Below are 16,193 nucleotides of genomic sequence, written 5' to 3'. Positions count from 1 at the left end.
TTCCTGAGTTGCTGGGGTCAGGGTCCTCTCCAAACACTGAACAAAGTCCTGTAGGTCTGACCACGGGCACCCAGCACCCACACCTTCACTATACACAAGTGTCTCAGGGGAGCCTGTCTTGGGAGGAAAAGGGAAGGAAAATCTTCCCACTGGAATTTAGGTGTGGCTTCACTGAAGTCCAGTCTCTAAGATTCTTGCCTCTGGCTTCTGGGGGAGCCAAGCTTGGACCTCCTTCTAAGTCCTGCGCCTGCTATGTGGTAGGTTGCTCAAAGAAGGGTGCTTGCCCTTGCCTGTTCCCTGTCTTAGGGCACTTGGGAACCTCTCTCTCATGCCCAGAAGATAGAGAGCCTGTTGACTATGGTTGGGTATCCTCTGGAAGTTGGGACACCTCTGAAACCAAGTTCTTGGGTTTTGTTGTTCTGTTTTGCTTCTGAGACCAGGTTTCGGGTAGGTCAGGCTAACCTCTAACTCACTGTGTAGCCAAGTATAACCCTGGACTGATCTTGCTACCTCCTGTGCTGGCATCCCTCAGGGGCTGAGATTTGAGGCACATGCCACTGTATGCCTAAATTCTTGCTTTTATTTCTCCCTCCTATTGTGGACCTGAGTGGTGACAGACAGACAGCTGACAACAGAAAAGCATAGCGATCAGGGAAGAGGCTAATGCAGTTCTGGCCCCTCTTCCTTCACCTGCGCCTCCCAGAGACCCCAGACAAGTCCTGGAAGGACCGCAGGAAACCCACTGAGCCAGGTCTGCCTTAAGGTGGAGTTTTTAATGGAAGGGTTAAGTTCACAGACAAGCAGCCTTCACACCCAACCTTCTGGTCAGAGCTGGGCCAGCTTCTGGCCCCTGTCCTCTCCATAGCCCACATCCAACCTCCAGTGCCTAAAAGAGAAAATTTAATGTTTAGACTCCTTCACAAGATCAACTGGGCATATGGGGAAAAGATCTGAATCACACTGCTCCTTCCTGGGAGCTAAGGAACCCTTTATAAAAAGAAAGCCTGGGAGAAGGCTGGAATGGCAACACAAGGCCTAGCCCCAGCAAGCGGGGACTCCAGAGGAGAGCAGCTTTTCCCCATTTGGGCAGCATTCAACGTAGATAAGTCTGGCACAGCCCCTGTCCCCAGCTGGAGCAGATTTTAGTCAACAGAGGACAGAAGGAGGGTGCCACAGGCTGCTTTGTGCACACAGCTGGTGGCCTGGCTGACCAGGGATAGTACAGAAGCTCTAGAAAGCATGACCCCTGCATCTACCATTGTGCACATAGATGAGACAAAGACATTGCTGCCAGGATCTCTCTCAGCCCTGAAGGGGACCTACAGACCCTGGCCCAGCCCTTCCTTTACAGTGGGGAGAAAACAGATGTGGCCTCCTCCAGCCAGGGAAAGTAGTGGTTGTAGTGCTGGGCTTGCTGGCTGGGCTTGCAGGACAATCTGGTTATTCATCTGCTTGCGGTCAGGGCAATTCTAAGTAAATGGGGGGAGGGGAGGATCAGAGAGCTTAGATAAGCAGGCCGGGCCCCATAGTGGCAGCAGTTGGAGTTCAGGTTATCTGAAAGGCCCTGGGCCTGGCCTCCAGCTAATTGGGAAGGTTAGGGACCCAGCCATAGGCTGTAATCAGCTGAAGGTGAGAGCTAGACCGAGGACCTTACTGCCACTAGCCCTAGAGGGGCCAGCCTCTTATCCTCTACAGATAACATCCGAACAACCTCAGCCCCTCAGCCCTCCACAACCCCCAGACCTCATGATACCATCACTCAGAAAGCCATCAGAACATGAATCTAATTGTGACTGGGCCAGGTGACCTTGAGGAAGGCAAGTGACCTCCTAATTCTCACAGTACTGCCTACTTACTGGGCTCCCTTTCAATCTGGATGGAAGAAAATACCTTCATCATCTGCAAAGAGGCTGCTGGGAACTGGCCACTCAAAAGGCATGGCACTGTCTGGGAGTGATTCGGTAAAAGGCCCAGTGGCCCAAGGGCAAAAGTCACACACAGACATTAGGGCGAGCTCTGCCAGAAGCATACAGAAGACAGCCCCTGGGCTGTATCTGAGGATAAATTCCCAACACTCGTTTGTAAGTTTTAAAGATCAGAGACTAAACCCACTCATTCCACCCTCCTTTTGTTGATGACAAGCCTGAGCCCCAAGAAGGGCAGGGACTTTCCCAGGTCATAGAGTCACAGCTAGTCAGCTGACCCCTGTCTGCACCTTGCTGCTCCATGTGTTCGGTTCTGTTCCTGTACAGCCATCTGAATCCCAGCTGATGTCAGTCTGGTGCCCCTCCAACATTCCCAGACTCATCCCACTTTGGAGCCGATCTCTGAGTAACCCTCTACACACACACACACACACACACACACACACACACACACACACACCACCACCACCACCACACACATGCACGCACGCACACACACACACATCCTGCAGACCCACCCCTAGACCTGGTCCTTAAAGTCAGAGCCCAGTGGAGGTCCTGGAACACCAGGGTGTCTTTGCTCTGAGCAGGACAGCAGTTCCACTACCACCTCTCTAAGGAGTGGATTTGGGATTCCAGTCTTGCTTTTCCACCTGGAGCCATATGACTTTAGGCAAATTAACTTCAGCTCTAGCTAGGCTTCAGGATTCTCATCTGTAAGGAGAGGGACTGTGAAGGGCGTAGCAGGGATGGCTTGGCAGAGGAAAAGGGAACTCTCCGGGTCAGAAAGGTGCTCAGAAGCTACTGCCCCGGTAGCTCATTGGTAGGGGTGGGACTGCGGGGACACCTGCAGATTGTGACCACCACGCTGTTCCCCAGGTACTCTAGAGAACCAACCTGTTAGTGCCCACAGACCAGCCCTGTCCCACTGTTGTAGGTGGGCCTATCTTGGGGACCCTTTTCAAGTCGGTTCTCTCTTGTGAGATCCCAAACACGCACCATGTCCAGGCTCAAGTTCAAGACTGGCACTTCACTTTGCCACCTAGCATGTACCAAGAGCGACAGCTGTACCTCGTGGAACCAAGGTTCAGGGTAGCGCGTACTTAGCAGTTTCAAGGAGTTATAGGATTCCTAAAGCTCTGGGGAAAGTCTCCCCAAATCGACAAGAACTTAACCTATCTTCCTAACCGCGTGATCTCTCAATGTGCAAAGAAATGCCCGCCCACCGGAGCAAGTGTGTCCCCGACAGAGACAGCTTAGCTGGGCCTTGCCTTCACATCAACCTGGAAGGCAGGCAGTGGGCCACATACTGTTCCAATACTTCCCAGAGCCTGATGAGGAAGGGGCCCCGCGGCTGGTCCTGGCACCAGACGAGGACCACACCGTGACCAGGAAGAAGGTCGGGCAGCCCACTCTTCCCGCGTCGCCTGCCGCACCCCAGCCTGTTGGCCAGACCCTGCGCTGGGTAATTGGGACGAGAGAGGCGACCGGCGAGCTGCGGCTCCAGGGAGACTGCGCGCCTGTCAGCCGCAATTTGTTTAAGTGGACGGGACAGGCTGGGCCGCCGGGGGCTGGGGTCACCGAGGCCGCGGCCCCCAGCCTGGCCAGACCCAGGACCGCGGGGGAGCCCAGCCCTACTGCTTAACCGGGCTAGCTGGCGCCAAGGCTCCGGGAGGCGCGGGTCCGGTGGAGAAGCCATGGATGGGAACAACGAATGCGCCTAGTGTCTTCTACGGTCCACTTTTCCTAAGCATAGGGCCACCCCAGCTTTTTCCAGGTACATTCATATGTCAAGGCGCGCTTAGTGCCCAGTTATTGGCGCTCACGTGCCCCTCACTCAACTCTGCCACAGGACCACACATCCCCCAGCGTTCCCGCATCCATTCCATGCGGGCTCAGGCAAATCCACTCCGGGTCATGAATGCAGACACCCACAGGGACCTGTGCGATTTTAAGGATCAACTCTTGAGAGAGGACTTAGCCTTATCTCTTGACCATTCTCGGTGTAACCCGACCAAAAGACGAACCCGGCAGCCCTGCGAAGGCTGGGGAATGCAGTCCAGTCCCCTCTGGCCCAGGCTACTGGCGCTCGATTTGGTTGTTATTTGGTTGTTGCGGGAAGCTAAGACTACGGACCACGTGAAAGGGGCCTGGGACCACGAAGCCAGCGCCTTCCCGACGCCCCCGCCCAAGACTGCCTGGGAGAGGGAGGGGCGGCTGAGCGCGCGTCCCCCACCCGTCTGCGGGTCCCGGCCGATGCGAAGTGACAGGGGCCGGAGCTTTGTTGTGGAGCCTCGGCCGCCTGGCGCCAGGCGCCCTCGCCCGTGCCCTCCCCCTCCAGCCCCGGGCGGCCCGCGAGGCGCCCCCCGGGGCCTCTTAAAGAGACACGCACACTATGCCCGGGGGACTCCCCCAGAGGCGCCTGTTCCTGGGAAAGGGAGACGAGTGGGGGTAGACCCAGGAGGGGGTAGAGCGAAGCAGGAGCCCCGAGCCGCAAGGCGCCGCTCGAGAGGCTGCTTGGGCCGCCCCAGCGCCAGTTTTCGATGATCCAAGGATATTCTAAGAAAGTTTGATTGGGGATGGGTCGATAAAGAATCTTAAGAGCCGCTAAGACAGGTCCTCCAGGTGATTGCGTGACGGTGGGCTGGAGCGGTTGGTGCAATCCCAACCTGCCAGGAAAAAGTCTCTGACCGGTCGCAGGTCCTTAACTCCGTAGGTGGGAATCAAATCCCCTAATGTGGCCACTGGGTGACAGCTGCCGGGTTTCGTGGACCAATAACTCAGACCTTCGTGTTTCAAATCTCGGGCCTAGACGGGTAGCCCAGCTACAGTATGCTACCCAGGAAAATGTCCAAAATACATACTTCGATACATACACATTTTTACAAGGTACTAAAGTGCCTGTCCCCAAACACACAACTTAGCAAACGTATTGCTAATTCAGAAAGCTGACCAGACTATTTTTTTGTTCACCTCACTAACTGCCCAAGTGTGTTCAGACACATGTCTCCTGGAGGAGCCACATCCTGTCTAAATTGGAACCAATGCAGAGCTGCAATGGCTCTCACACCAGCTGCGAACACTGCGAAGCTAGAGCTGAAGATTCATTACGGTCAGAGAAAAGAATGAGCAAAGCCACCTAGCCAAGAGTAAGGTCCTAAAGAAACACCCAGTGGGGCAGGCGTGCACAGGGATATGAAGAATTACAAGCGCCTGGTGTTGGCTCAGATGTATAGGAAAAAAGGTCGTGGAGGCCAAACGACTCCTGCTGGTCTCAACCCCGTACTGCTGGGGGCGACCAGCTTTTAAACGCCTTTCTGTGCGGTCAGCTACCAAGTGCCCAGAGACCTGGTGTATGTATCTGAGAGGCAAATTGCCTGGTGCCCACCACGCCGACACAGGGCTTGTGCGGCAGAATTCGCTTATACTGGTTGGTTTGGTGGGAGTGTCCACTGTGGCTAGTTCATACCCTGCCTCCCCTCCCCAACAAGCACAAGGGTCAGAGTCCCAGCCCTAAATAGGCAACTGTATGATCTTTTTACTCTAGATACACCTGATTATGGCTCTCAATGTGTGCCAAGGGTAACACCACACTGGGCGCAAAATACACCACACACACACACACACACACACACACACACACACACACACACACACGAAGATGCATTGGGGCTGTTGCCAGAGAGAAAACGAAGACTGATCGTCGAAGGAGGTGTTCACACATGCTGCCAGACACTTCGATTCCCACCCGCATTACTCAGCATTCCTGAACTAGGGAGCCTTGAGCTTTCAAAAGATAGAAGCAAATGGACGTGAACGGACGTGAAGAAAAGATGCCGGTGTTTAGGAAGAGATGGGTTTGCATCTCCAGTACCGGATGCGGCGAAAATCTGGCTCGTGTGGAGAATCTGAGTTCTAGGATCAACTAGCGCGGTACCGCCTTGGGCTCTGCAGAAGGTGCGCTCACCTACCTGGCCCCAAGGATCCATTTTCCCACTCGCCAGAAGGTTTTGGCTTAGGGACCTGACACAGACCTACTTTAGACTAAATGCCGGGCCAGCCTGGACCCCCAGATTCCTGAGCCTATGAGGGGAGGAGCAGGTGGGGGGAGGGAGGACCCCTTCATTTCTCCAGTGCAAGGCCGCGTCCCGCTCCCGCCCGTGCCGGCCCCATCAGGGTTCTGCCACGGCTCCCCACTCACCGGCTCCGGCCACCTGAGTTCGGCTCCGGGACCTCGGCCGCCCGAGCCTCCTGACTTGCCCGCCCACCGGCCTCGCTTTCCAGTGCCCGCAGCCTCCCTCCGAAGTGCAGGGACCCGGGGCGGTGACCGGGAGTGGGGTGGGAGGCCAGGCTGGGGCGCAGGCCAGAGCGGCCGAGCCTCCCGGCGCGGGAGGGAAAGGGCGCCCCCTCTCCTCTCCGGAACATGTCAATGCTTTGCACTTGGGGCCGGCATGCGGCTAGGGGTCCTTCCTCAAGGCCCTGGGACCCGGGCGCCCCCTGCCTCAGGCCCTTTCGGCGGGTCAGATCGGCCCTGTGCGCTTTCCAGCCCTCGCCCAGGCAGCGGCCGGCGCGGGCGGCGAGGTGGGGGCCAGGCCAGGGGGAGGGGTCTCGGGGCCCGCTGGCCCGTCATTGGTTAATATTTTATTCTGTTGACATGTTTTCTTACTGCTGAGGCTTCCGACACCTTCTCCCTGGCCCCCCTCCCGTCCAGAGCTTGGCCTGAGCTGTCAAAACCCCGCCCCCGGAGACCCACAATTGGTCCAAAAAGCGTAAAATCAGCAATCAAGGGGGGCCTGGCTCGTTAGCGCAGGGGATCCGAACAGGGCAGGACATGTGAGATAGTCACAGTTTTCCAGAGATCAGGACAAGATCTAACCAGTCGCGCGTGGTCCCCGGCGCCGGAGCCGGCCAGGCCAGCCCAGCCCAGCCCAGCCCCGCGCCGAGCCCCCTCCGCCCCCGCGTCCAGAGCCCCGCGCCCCTTGAGGTGCGCGGGACGGGGAGCAGGGAGAAGCCGCTGCCGCGCCCGCCGCCCGGGCCGTCCGTCCTCCGCGCGCGCCGCCGCCCGGGCCGGGGGTCCGAGGCGCGCGCCCCCGGCCCCGGCCCCGGCTCCCGGGTGCCTGGGCCGGATGTCCCGATGAGAGAGCCGGCGCTGGCAGCCAGCGCCATGGCTTACCACCCGTTCCACGCGCCACGGCCAGCCGACTTCCCCATGTCCGCCTTCCTGGCGGCAGCGCAGCCCTCCTTCTTCCCGGCGCTAGCGCTGCCGCCCGGCGCGCTGGCCAAGCCTCTGCCCGACCCGGGCCTGGCGGGGGCGGCGGCCGCGGCAGCAGCGGCGGCGGCGGCGGCGGCCGAGGCGGGGCTGCACGTCTCGGCACTCGGCCCGCACCCGCCCGCCGCGCATCTGCGCTCGCTCAAGAGCCTGGAACCCGAGGACGAGGTGGAGGACGACCCCAAGGTGACGCTGGAGGCCAAGGAGCTGTGGGACCAGTTTCACAAGCTGGGCACTGAGATGGTCATCACCAAGTCCGGGAGGTAGGGCGGCCCGGAGGCCGGCGGGCGGGCGGGCGGGCTTGGGGACCGGACAGCACCCACCAGCACCGGGCCGATGCTCTCTCGGCTCCCCCCGGCTCTGGCCCTGGCGCCACGCTCCTCTCCACAGACAAGCAAGCTGACTTGTCCCCCCCCCCCCCCAAATTTGGCTCCGGAGCGAATTAAAAAAGAAAAAGAAAAGCAAACATCTCTCGATTGAAATAAAACGAAAACACGCTCCTAAAGAATAGTCCTAACCGTTCTGAGTCTCAAAGCCCCCGTGGCTCGACTCTAGCCGGTCTCCTCTGCCCCTTGCGGTCTCGCTTTTCTGTCTCCTAGTCGGTCTCTGAGTTCCTAAGAGAAGGAACCTTTCCGGGATTCTCTGCTCGGATCACCGGAGCCCATAGTGGAACTAGTATCCCGCCTCTTGCTAGCTCCAGACCAACTACTTGAGAGTTGTTGAGCCGACAGCTAGGCCTTGGGAGAAAGTCTTGCTTGTCCTTGGAGCTTGGAGCTCTGGACCAGCCACCTCTTGAGGCCTTAAAACCAGAAGAAAAACACAATCTCCAATCCTTCCAACATTTCAGTCTCTGAAAGTCCAGGCCTCAGGTTCACCCTGTTCCCCCGAAATTCTAGGTTAGGATTCCCCAATTCAGGCTCTAAAGCGTTTCCCCCAGACAAAGACCTTGCTAGTTAATTTCTTCGAGCCCTGTCCCAAGAGTGTATTTTCTCTCTACGAATTTCAAGACAATTCAAACAAACAAACAAACAAAAACAACGTATCTCTAAAGGGCCTAGTTTCCTTTCCTGGGAATCAACCCTCGTCTCAGATCAGAGTGGAGGAAAGGTCCCCAGACCTGAGTACAGAACTCATCCAAGGCTTTACAAAACAGGGTCTGGCCGGCAGAAATAAGATGTCTTGGAAGTAACAACCACAGGTCGGGTCGTTGGGTCTTCCCGGTAGTAGTAGGAGCACAGCACAAGTAGAGGACATTGTGACAAACGTAGACGGGGCAACTTCAGGCGGGGTGTCATGTCATCGGGAAGGTAAAGGGCAAAGAAGAGCCGGGTCCCAATGGCATGTCCCCCTTCCCTCCCTCCGAGGCGGATGTTCCCCCCCTTCAAGGTGCGAGTCAGCGGCCTGGACAAGAAGGCCAAGTACATCCTGCTGATGGACATTGTGGCTGCCGATGACTGCCGCTACAAGTTTCACAACTCACGGTGGATGGTGGCAGGAAAGGCCGACCCCGAGATGCCTAAACGCATGTACATCCACCCGGACAGTCCGGCCACAGGGGAACAGTGGATGGCCAAGCCTGTGGCCTTTCACAAGCTGAAGCTGACCAACAACATTTCTGACAAGCATGGCTTTGTGAGTGTGGGCAGGGTGGGAAGGTGTTGAGAGCCCTGGGAACAGTTGAGTTCGTAGAAGGAGGCTAGGGTATTTCTAGAGGGGAGCATTAGACGAATCCCTAGAGTGTCCCTGTCTGATTCACTGCTCTGTGGCCCAGGTAAACTGGGCCTAGGCTTCCAGAGCCCTGGTCTGGGAGCCTGAGGAAAAGTATGTCGACAGTTGGTGGAAAGCTCCAGACTGCTCTCAATCTCAGTTCCTATCTGACAGAATTTTGAGAGCCCCTCCTAGAGTCATGAGTGGGGCAGGTGCTACAGGGGGTGGGTCACACTTCCGGGGTCCTGTGGAGGTCACCCTGCTAAGGACTTGTAAATGTGCAGGTTGGACACCCTGCCATGGCTTACTGCTGTAGCTAACCCTTATCTACGGTTAGGGAATCCAGAAGTTAAATCTGCTCTCTTCAGGTCTTCTGGAGATCTCTCCCTCCATTAGGGCAGCCGTCCAGCCAGGGAAAGTAGTGCGGAGCCCCCCATTTCTGCCTGAGCCAAGGTCCTAGCAGATGATGGAAAGTTCATTGGGCAAAGAGAGTCTCCTTACAGCCAGCCCTGAGCACCTCTCCACACACACTGTTCTTTCCTTCTCATCTCAGGACTCAGTAATGCCAAGGGGAACTGTGAAGTCAAAGAATGGAGATGGATTTTATTTGTCTGTCTCTCGTTTGTTTCGTTTCCTTTTCCAACTTGGCGGTGTAAGGGAAAGAAAGAATAGCTGTGAAGAAGGAAAAAAGCATGAGAAAATATAAAATGAAGTGCAGGTGAATGAACAAAAAAAACGAGGAAGGGAGAGAGAGAAAGATGTCAGTCCAATAGCAGAAAGCTTTAGACAAGAGCAGGGAACTGCGCGCTGAACCGCTTGCTCCTCACAGACCATCCTGAACTCAATGCACAAGTACCAGCCGCGCTTCCACATCGTGCGAGCCAACGACATCTTGAAGCTCCCATACAGTACCTTCCGCACCTATGTCTTCCCAGAGACTGACTTCATCGCTGTCACTGCCTACCAGAATGACAAGGTGTGCTGGGGGTGGGGGGAGTGGACTTGGCCCCTACTACATCCATCTATATCCCCCAACAATTACAGGCTCCAACCCTCCATTCAAACCAACCTGATAGCAGCATCACTGCAGAGAGCTTCAAGAACTCACCACCCACTCAGATTCAGAAGAGCAGCACCCACATAACCGACCCCCCTCCCCCTCATACCCACACAGACACACGTACTCCCCCGAGGCACTCAAACAGCTGGGCCGGAGTTGGAGTGGAGATGTTTACTTAGCAATTAGTAGAGACTCAGGCTCCCGCTGACATTTTTACATTTTATTCGTTCATTTCTTGGCTCAGAACTGGGAATTTAAATGAAAAGAGGGCGCCTGGGGCAATTTGCCCAAGCTCTACAGATGCTAGAAACTCAGGGTCCGATTTTTAACTCTCCAAGGGAGCCAAGGAGTGGGACAGGTGGCACAGCCCTGGCGAGCTCCTCTAAGCCACTTGTCTGGGTTCGTCCAAGCCCTAGACCCTTTGGAAGAGGCTAAGAGAATTCGCCTTCAGGTGAAATGGCCCTCATAGACCACCGTGAATTCAATGAGAGGGTCCTAGTGTCTTTGATTATGTCTTTGTAAACCAGGGGTCTGCCTGGCCAGGTAGATTGTATGGAGTGTCTTAACTCTATGTGGAAGCAAGTGAATTCGTTGGATTCTATATGCGTCTGTTATTTATTTATTCTTATTTATTTTTGTGAATTTGCCCTTCTGGGCCTGTGAGTGCAATAACTTGACTTTGCCTGGACCTGCGGACTTGGGTGTGCGGGCATTGTGTTTGTCTGTGCTAGGGTGCGGAATAGCTTAACCTGTGTGACTACGTGAGCCTGTTTGCTTGCTTGGGCCTGTGTGTGCGTGTTGAGGGATTATTTCTTGGATAAGGCTTTTGGAGGTGCAGAGATCCGTGTCATTTTCCTAGATGCTTGCCTGCCGGCCTCACCTCTCTGCGTACTATCTCAGGCGGGTGGTACGACCCCACCCCCAACCCTGGCTCTCTACTGTGTAGCTTGTAGCCGCTGACCTCGGGGTGCCCCCGGCCAGCTTAGAAGAGTCAGGTCTTGACTTAATATCGCTTCCTCGGTCCCACAGATTACACAGCTGAAGATCGACAACAACCCTTTTGCCAAGGGCTTCCGGGACACCGGGAACGGCCGTCGGGAGAAAAGGTGAGAGGCGAGCCTATGGCCTGATGCGCCTACCCCTGGTCGCAGGAAGCAGGGAGGATACAATGTCGGCTGACCGCTCCCTCTGCTCGTCCCCAGGAAGCAGCTAACGCTGCCCACTCTCCGTTTGTATGAGGAGCACTGTAAGCCGGAGCGTGACGGCGCTGAATCCGATGCCTCGTCCTGCGGCCCTCCGCCTGCGCGTGAACCACCGCCCTCCCCCAGCGCAGCGCCCAGCCCTCTGCGCCTGCACAGGGCCCGAGGTGAGTTGATCCCAGTCAGGAGGGAAGGACCAAGGAAGTGTCCCCTTAGGGTGCCCCTTAAAGTCTGTCTTTTGCTCAGTGATCGGCTAATCTCAAAGGCCTGAATAAAAGTTACCGGAATGTGGCTAGAACTTCCAATCTGGTATTCCCATATAAGGACTGTCCCTGGCAGCCAGGACATTTGGTAGAATTTTGAGCTGGACCCCTTGTGGGATCTGTGGTCGGAAATAAGCTTTCTCCTCCAGGGCTCGTTTTCTTTCAGTGTAAGAATGGGGTCTTGATTTATGTGACCTGCAGCTGCCCCTAGAAGCTCTCCCAACTTGACCTTCCCAACAGCTGGTCTGTCTAAAGTGTCGGTGACCAGGTCCAGGTTCCCGGGGACTGGGCGCCACGTCCGTCTCCGGCTGCGTCCGGATAACCCGTGCTCCCTCCCTCTTCGTAGCCGAGGAGAAGCCGTGCGCAGCCGACAGCGACCCTGAGCCGGAGCGGCCCAGCGACGAGCGCGCCGCAGCGCCCCTGGGTCGCAGCCCTTCGCGGGACGCCAGCCCCGCTCGCTTGACCGAACCCGAACGCTCCCGGGAGCGGCGCAGCCCGGAGAGGGGTAGCAAGGAACCAACGGAGGGCGGTGGGGACGGTCCATTTAGCCTGCGGAGCCTGGAGAAGGAGCGCGCCGAGGCCCGGAGGAAGGACGAGGGGCGCAAGGACATGGGCGAGGACAAGGAGCTCAGCCTGGCGCCGCTGGTGGTGCAGACAGACAGTGCGTCCCCCCTGGGTGCGGGCCATCTGCCCGGCCTGGCCTTCTCCAGCCACCTGCACGGGCAGCAGTTCTTTGGGCCGCTGGGGGCTGGCCAGCCCCTCTTCCTGCACCCAGGACAATTCGCCATGGGCCCCGGAGCCTTCTCCGCCATGGGCATGGGTCATCTGCTAGCCTCGGTGGCAGGCGGCGGCGGCAATAGTGGAGGCGCCGCGCCCGGAACTGCGGCGGGGCTGGACGCAGGCGGGCTGGGTCCCACAGCCAGCGCAGCAAGCACCGCGGCTCCCTTCCCGTTCCACCTCTCCCAGCACATGCTGGCATCTCAGGTAAGGCCTGTGATCTGCCAGCAGCCGGAGGACGGGGGCACAGCAGCTTGTTGGTGGCTGAGGTGGGCAGAGAACTTGAGAGATATTATAGGTACTCAGATCCTCTGAGAAACGAAAACTTATCTACAGGAAAGCCGTCTAAATCTTGACAGGTTAAAACTGCCCATGATCTAACCAGGACATTGCTTCTGAACCCCCGTGTGACCTTAGGAATGTCCCCGGTCCTCTCTGGACCTGTTTCCTCTTCTATAACCCCAGTGAGGGGTGAGCGGGCACACCTCAAAACTCTTCTAAGTGACCAACTAGGGTTGCACCTGGGTTTTATGAGGTTCACTTTTCTGGTCCTAGGAAATTTTTGAGAAAGAAAATCTTTACCTCATGATTGGCTCTGAAAAACTGTAGGCTGGATGAACGAAGGAGGGAATTTTGCGTTATTTTCTGGACAGTTGACTCCCAAAATGACTCACCTCCCAGATATTCCTGGCACCTTTAAGGTCCTCTAGGAAGTCGCTAGTCCTGACAAGTGACAAGACTGGTCTTTGCCCTACTCTGAGTCCCTAACTCTCCCGTAACATCCAGGGAAGGGGGCTTGGTTTCCCCCACAACCTCCTACTGAAATTCTAAATTCCCAGGGGAGAGGTTATGAAAATGTAGCCAGAGGTATAACAAGGAGATCGGATGCGCAGAGCAGCCTCTTTAGTTACTTGGGTGGAATATTCCCTGCGGAAAGATTTGGAATCCCTTCATTCGGTTTCTTCCCTCTGAGGTTTCTGGCAAATTGAACCCTTGAGATCATATCTCCAGGGAAGGAAAACAGGAGTTTAGATTTTTGAGAAAATGGCTTTGGTTCAGAAGTGAATATGTGTAAAGGGGGGGGGGCGCTCTGAAATGAGTTTTGAAGAGAGCTTATCATCTGGGTATGTGCAGTGTCTGTGATACCTGAATGCCGAGACTCTGGACTGGAGGGTTGAGCTGCGCCTCTGCCTTTCTGTGGATGTAAATGCCTCTCTCCTCAACAAGCCCTAGTCATTACAGAGGACATGGGGAAGCTGGGGCTTCTGGCTATGGCCTGGTCAGTAGGTGGAAACTCAAGGAAAGAGTGCCCCAGAGCTCATGAGAAATTAATTGGTATAATTGTAAGCTGGTAAGGCCATACATAGTTGTATGTCAGCAAAGTCGAATTTTGGGAAAGTCCAAGTTTCCTCTCCTCCTCCCAACCTGAGGTGCCAGGTCTGAAGTGCACAGTGGGGCTTGCAAGCCCTTCTATTTCTACAAACTAAGGTGCTTCTTGGGTTCCCCCGTTTGAGCTTGGACTTTCTGTGTTCCTGGCACTGTTGGGGTTGAGAGGCATCGCCCACTCCACAGGCACACACTCTAGGACATAAACTGTTATCTCAAAGGTCAGACAATCTCAAACCTGGGCCTCGTGCACTGAGTGCCCTATGTCCAGGGTTTCCTGGCTGCTCTGTTATCCACCAGCAACACCTGCGTTCAGTCCTCAGCTGCCACAGAAGCGCTGCCAGTTCTTTGTCAAGCGTTCAGGCCAGTTTATGAACTGGTTGTCACTTGTGACCTGATCCAGCTGAAGCAGGAGATCTCTGGACAGGCAAGGAACCAAGAGATTTGATCATCCTGCTTTCCTAAGTACATCCTGTGTTCCCGCCACATCGTGGAACCTGCAGACAGAAGGCATGGAAGAAGTGACCTCAGATGACAGTTCCAGCTGCCTGCTTGCCCCCTGGCCCCATACCTGCCTTGGTTCTTCTCTCTGGGCCCATACTAGTTCAGCCAGCTGATGCTCATTTTCTTATCCCTACCGTACCAGTACCAAACAGCACAGAACAGGGAGACTCCAGGCCTTTGCATCTCACCCTAAGTGATGGACACTGGGTTTGGCCCTGGCACGCTGGCTCATCTCATGTGAGCCCGAGATTTTATAGCTCTGTGAACTCTGGTTTATAACCTAAACGAGTAGGGCAAGAGTTATCTAATGTAGTGTTCAGGCTACCACCTTTAAAGACACTTCAGACAGATGTCTAACCCCTCTTGCCTTCTGTTTCTTCCAGGGAATCCCAATGCCCACTTTCGGAGGCCTCTTCCCCTACCCGTACACTTACATGGCAGCAGCGGCCGCCGCCGCCTCCGCTTTACCCGCCACCAGCGCTGCAGCTGCCGCCGCCGCCGCCGCTGGTTCCCTATCACGGAGCCCATTTCTGGGCAGTGCCCGGCCCCGCCTGCGCTTCAGCCCCTACCAGATCCCGGTCACCATCCCACCTAGCACTAGCCTCCTTACCACCGGGCTGGCGGCGGAGGGCTCCAAGGGCAGAAATAGTCGTGAGCCCAGTCCACTGCCTGAGCTGGCTCTCCGAAAAGTGGGGGGCCCATCCCGCGGGGCCCTATCGCCCAGCGGCTCAGCCAAAGAGGCGGCCAGTGAACTGCAGAGCATCCAGAGACTGGTGAGTGGGCTAGAGAGCCAGCGAGCCCTCTCCCCCGGCCGAGAGTCGCCCAAGTGAGGGGCTGCTTGGCTGCTGCGCTGCCACACGAGCCTCCCTGGCTGGGCTCTCTGCCTTGGCTGTTTGGGACGTGTACAGCACAGAATGGGTATTTATTTAAATAAAGAAGCAAAAGCAGGCTTCAGCGGTCCCTCGCATGGCAGGTCGGGGGTCTGGGCCGCTACCCTGGGGTCTAAACGAGGAACCAGTCCACCCGGAACACAGTCACCCTGGAGTCCCTGGATTTGATGCAGATTCAACTACCAGGGCACCTCCTTTCAACACTATGGGGGTGGCCTCTTTCCAGCGGTCCCTTTGGAAGCCAGAAGATGCATAGGGTAGAGGTGTTCGCTTCGAGAAGCATCCCAGGATCCCTGGGCCTGAATGTCGAGAGAAACTGGTGTGGAGGATGCTGGAGCCAGGGAAGCCTGAAGTCAGCGTAGACTTGAGCTAGAAGGAGTCCTGTCCGGTTGGTCTTCCCACATCTACCCCACAAAAGACAGGCGCCATTCCTACGTCCACTTCTGGGTCAGCGGAGGAAGTTGCACTTCTGCTTTGAGTCCCCAGGGGGCAAAAGATATTTATAAAATAAATGGTAATTTGTGTAAATAAGCTTTAAGGTTCCCAGAAGATACAAATTCGTATTAATTTATTCGAAGGTGTACATTGTTGTGTACATATATTTAGAGATTAACTCATAGCATTTAATTTTTTTTTCATTTTACGTGAGCATCTATATTGTACAGGGCCCCAGGATCCTTGGCTGCTGGGGGAGAGGGAGGCACCGAACCCCAGGGAAGGCCCACCCCGCGGACCCCTCAGCCTCTGCGCCCCGGTTTTGCCCGCCCGGCCCACGGGCCCCACCTCAGGTTTTCACTTTTTGCTCCAGAGGGAGAACGAAGCGAGAAAATAATAAAAACGCTACCACGCGAAGTGACCCGCGCTGTGCGCTCTGTGGGCCGTGCGGGGCTGGGGCTCTGTGGGCGCTGAAGAAGGGACTGAGGCGGGGACATGGGCGCCCCTATCTGGCCCGCAGCTGCACCTCGGCGACGGCGGCTGCCCGGCCGGGCCTCGTGCAGAGCCGCGGGGCCCCGAGGCGCCAGCGTCGGCGCCCTGCTCAGGCCGGGCCTGGAGGCGCCACTCTTCCCTGCAGTCCCCGGGACCCAGGCCCGCGGCCCGGGCTCCCCCTGCTGGCCATTCTGTGTGATCGCAGCTCCTGCCACTCAGGCACTTAGACACAGGAGTCACGCAAAGCGCAGCAAAGTGGCCTGGACTCCCGACTTCCGTTCTAGGA

At 56.5% G+C, this 16,193-nt stretch overlaps 1 protein-coding gene across 1 annotated transcript; it reads left to right on the top strand.

The window, feature by feature from the left end:
• Positions 1-6,460: 6,460 nt before the first annotated feature.
• Tbx2 (T-box transcription factor 2) lies at positions 6,461-15,832 on the top strand. Its single transcript, XM_034507163.2, has 7 exons — positions 6,461-7,457; positions 8,559-8,826; positions 9,731-9,877; positions 10,991-11,067; positions 11,164-11,327; positions 11,770-12,407; positions 14,474-15,832. The coding sequence occupies exons 1-7, from the start codon at positions 7,060-7,062 to the stop codon at positions 14,918-14,920; spliced, it is 2,139 nt and encodes a 712-aa protein (XP_034363054.1). The 5' UTR covers positions 6,461-7,059; the 3' UTR covers positions 14,921-15,832.
• Positions 15,833-16,193: the final 361 nt, after the last annotated feature.

This window comes from Arvicanthis niloticus, chromosome 6 (assembly GCF_011762505.2).
Source record: "Arvicanthis niloticus isolate mArvNil1 chromosome 6, mArvNil1.pat.X, whole genome shotgun sequence".
Classification (NCBI taxonomy): domain Eukaryota; kingdom Metazoa; phylum Chordata; class Mammalia; order Rodentia; family Muridae; genus Arvicanthis; species Arvicanthis niloticus.
Note: the sequence above shows the minus strand (reverse complement) of the source record. Positions and strands in the feature narration are given on the sequence as shown.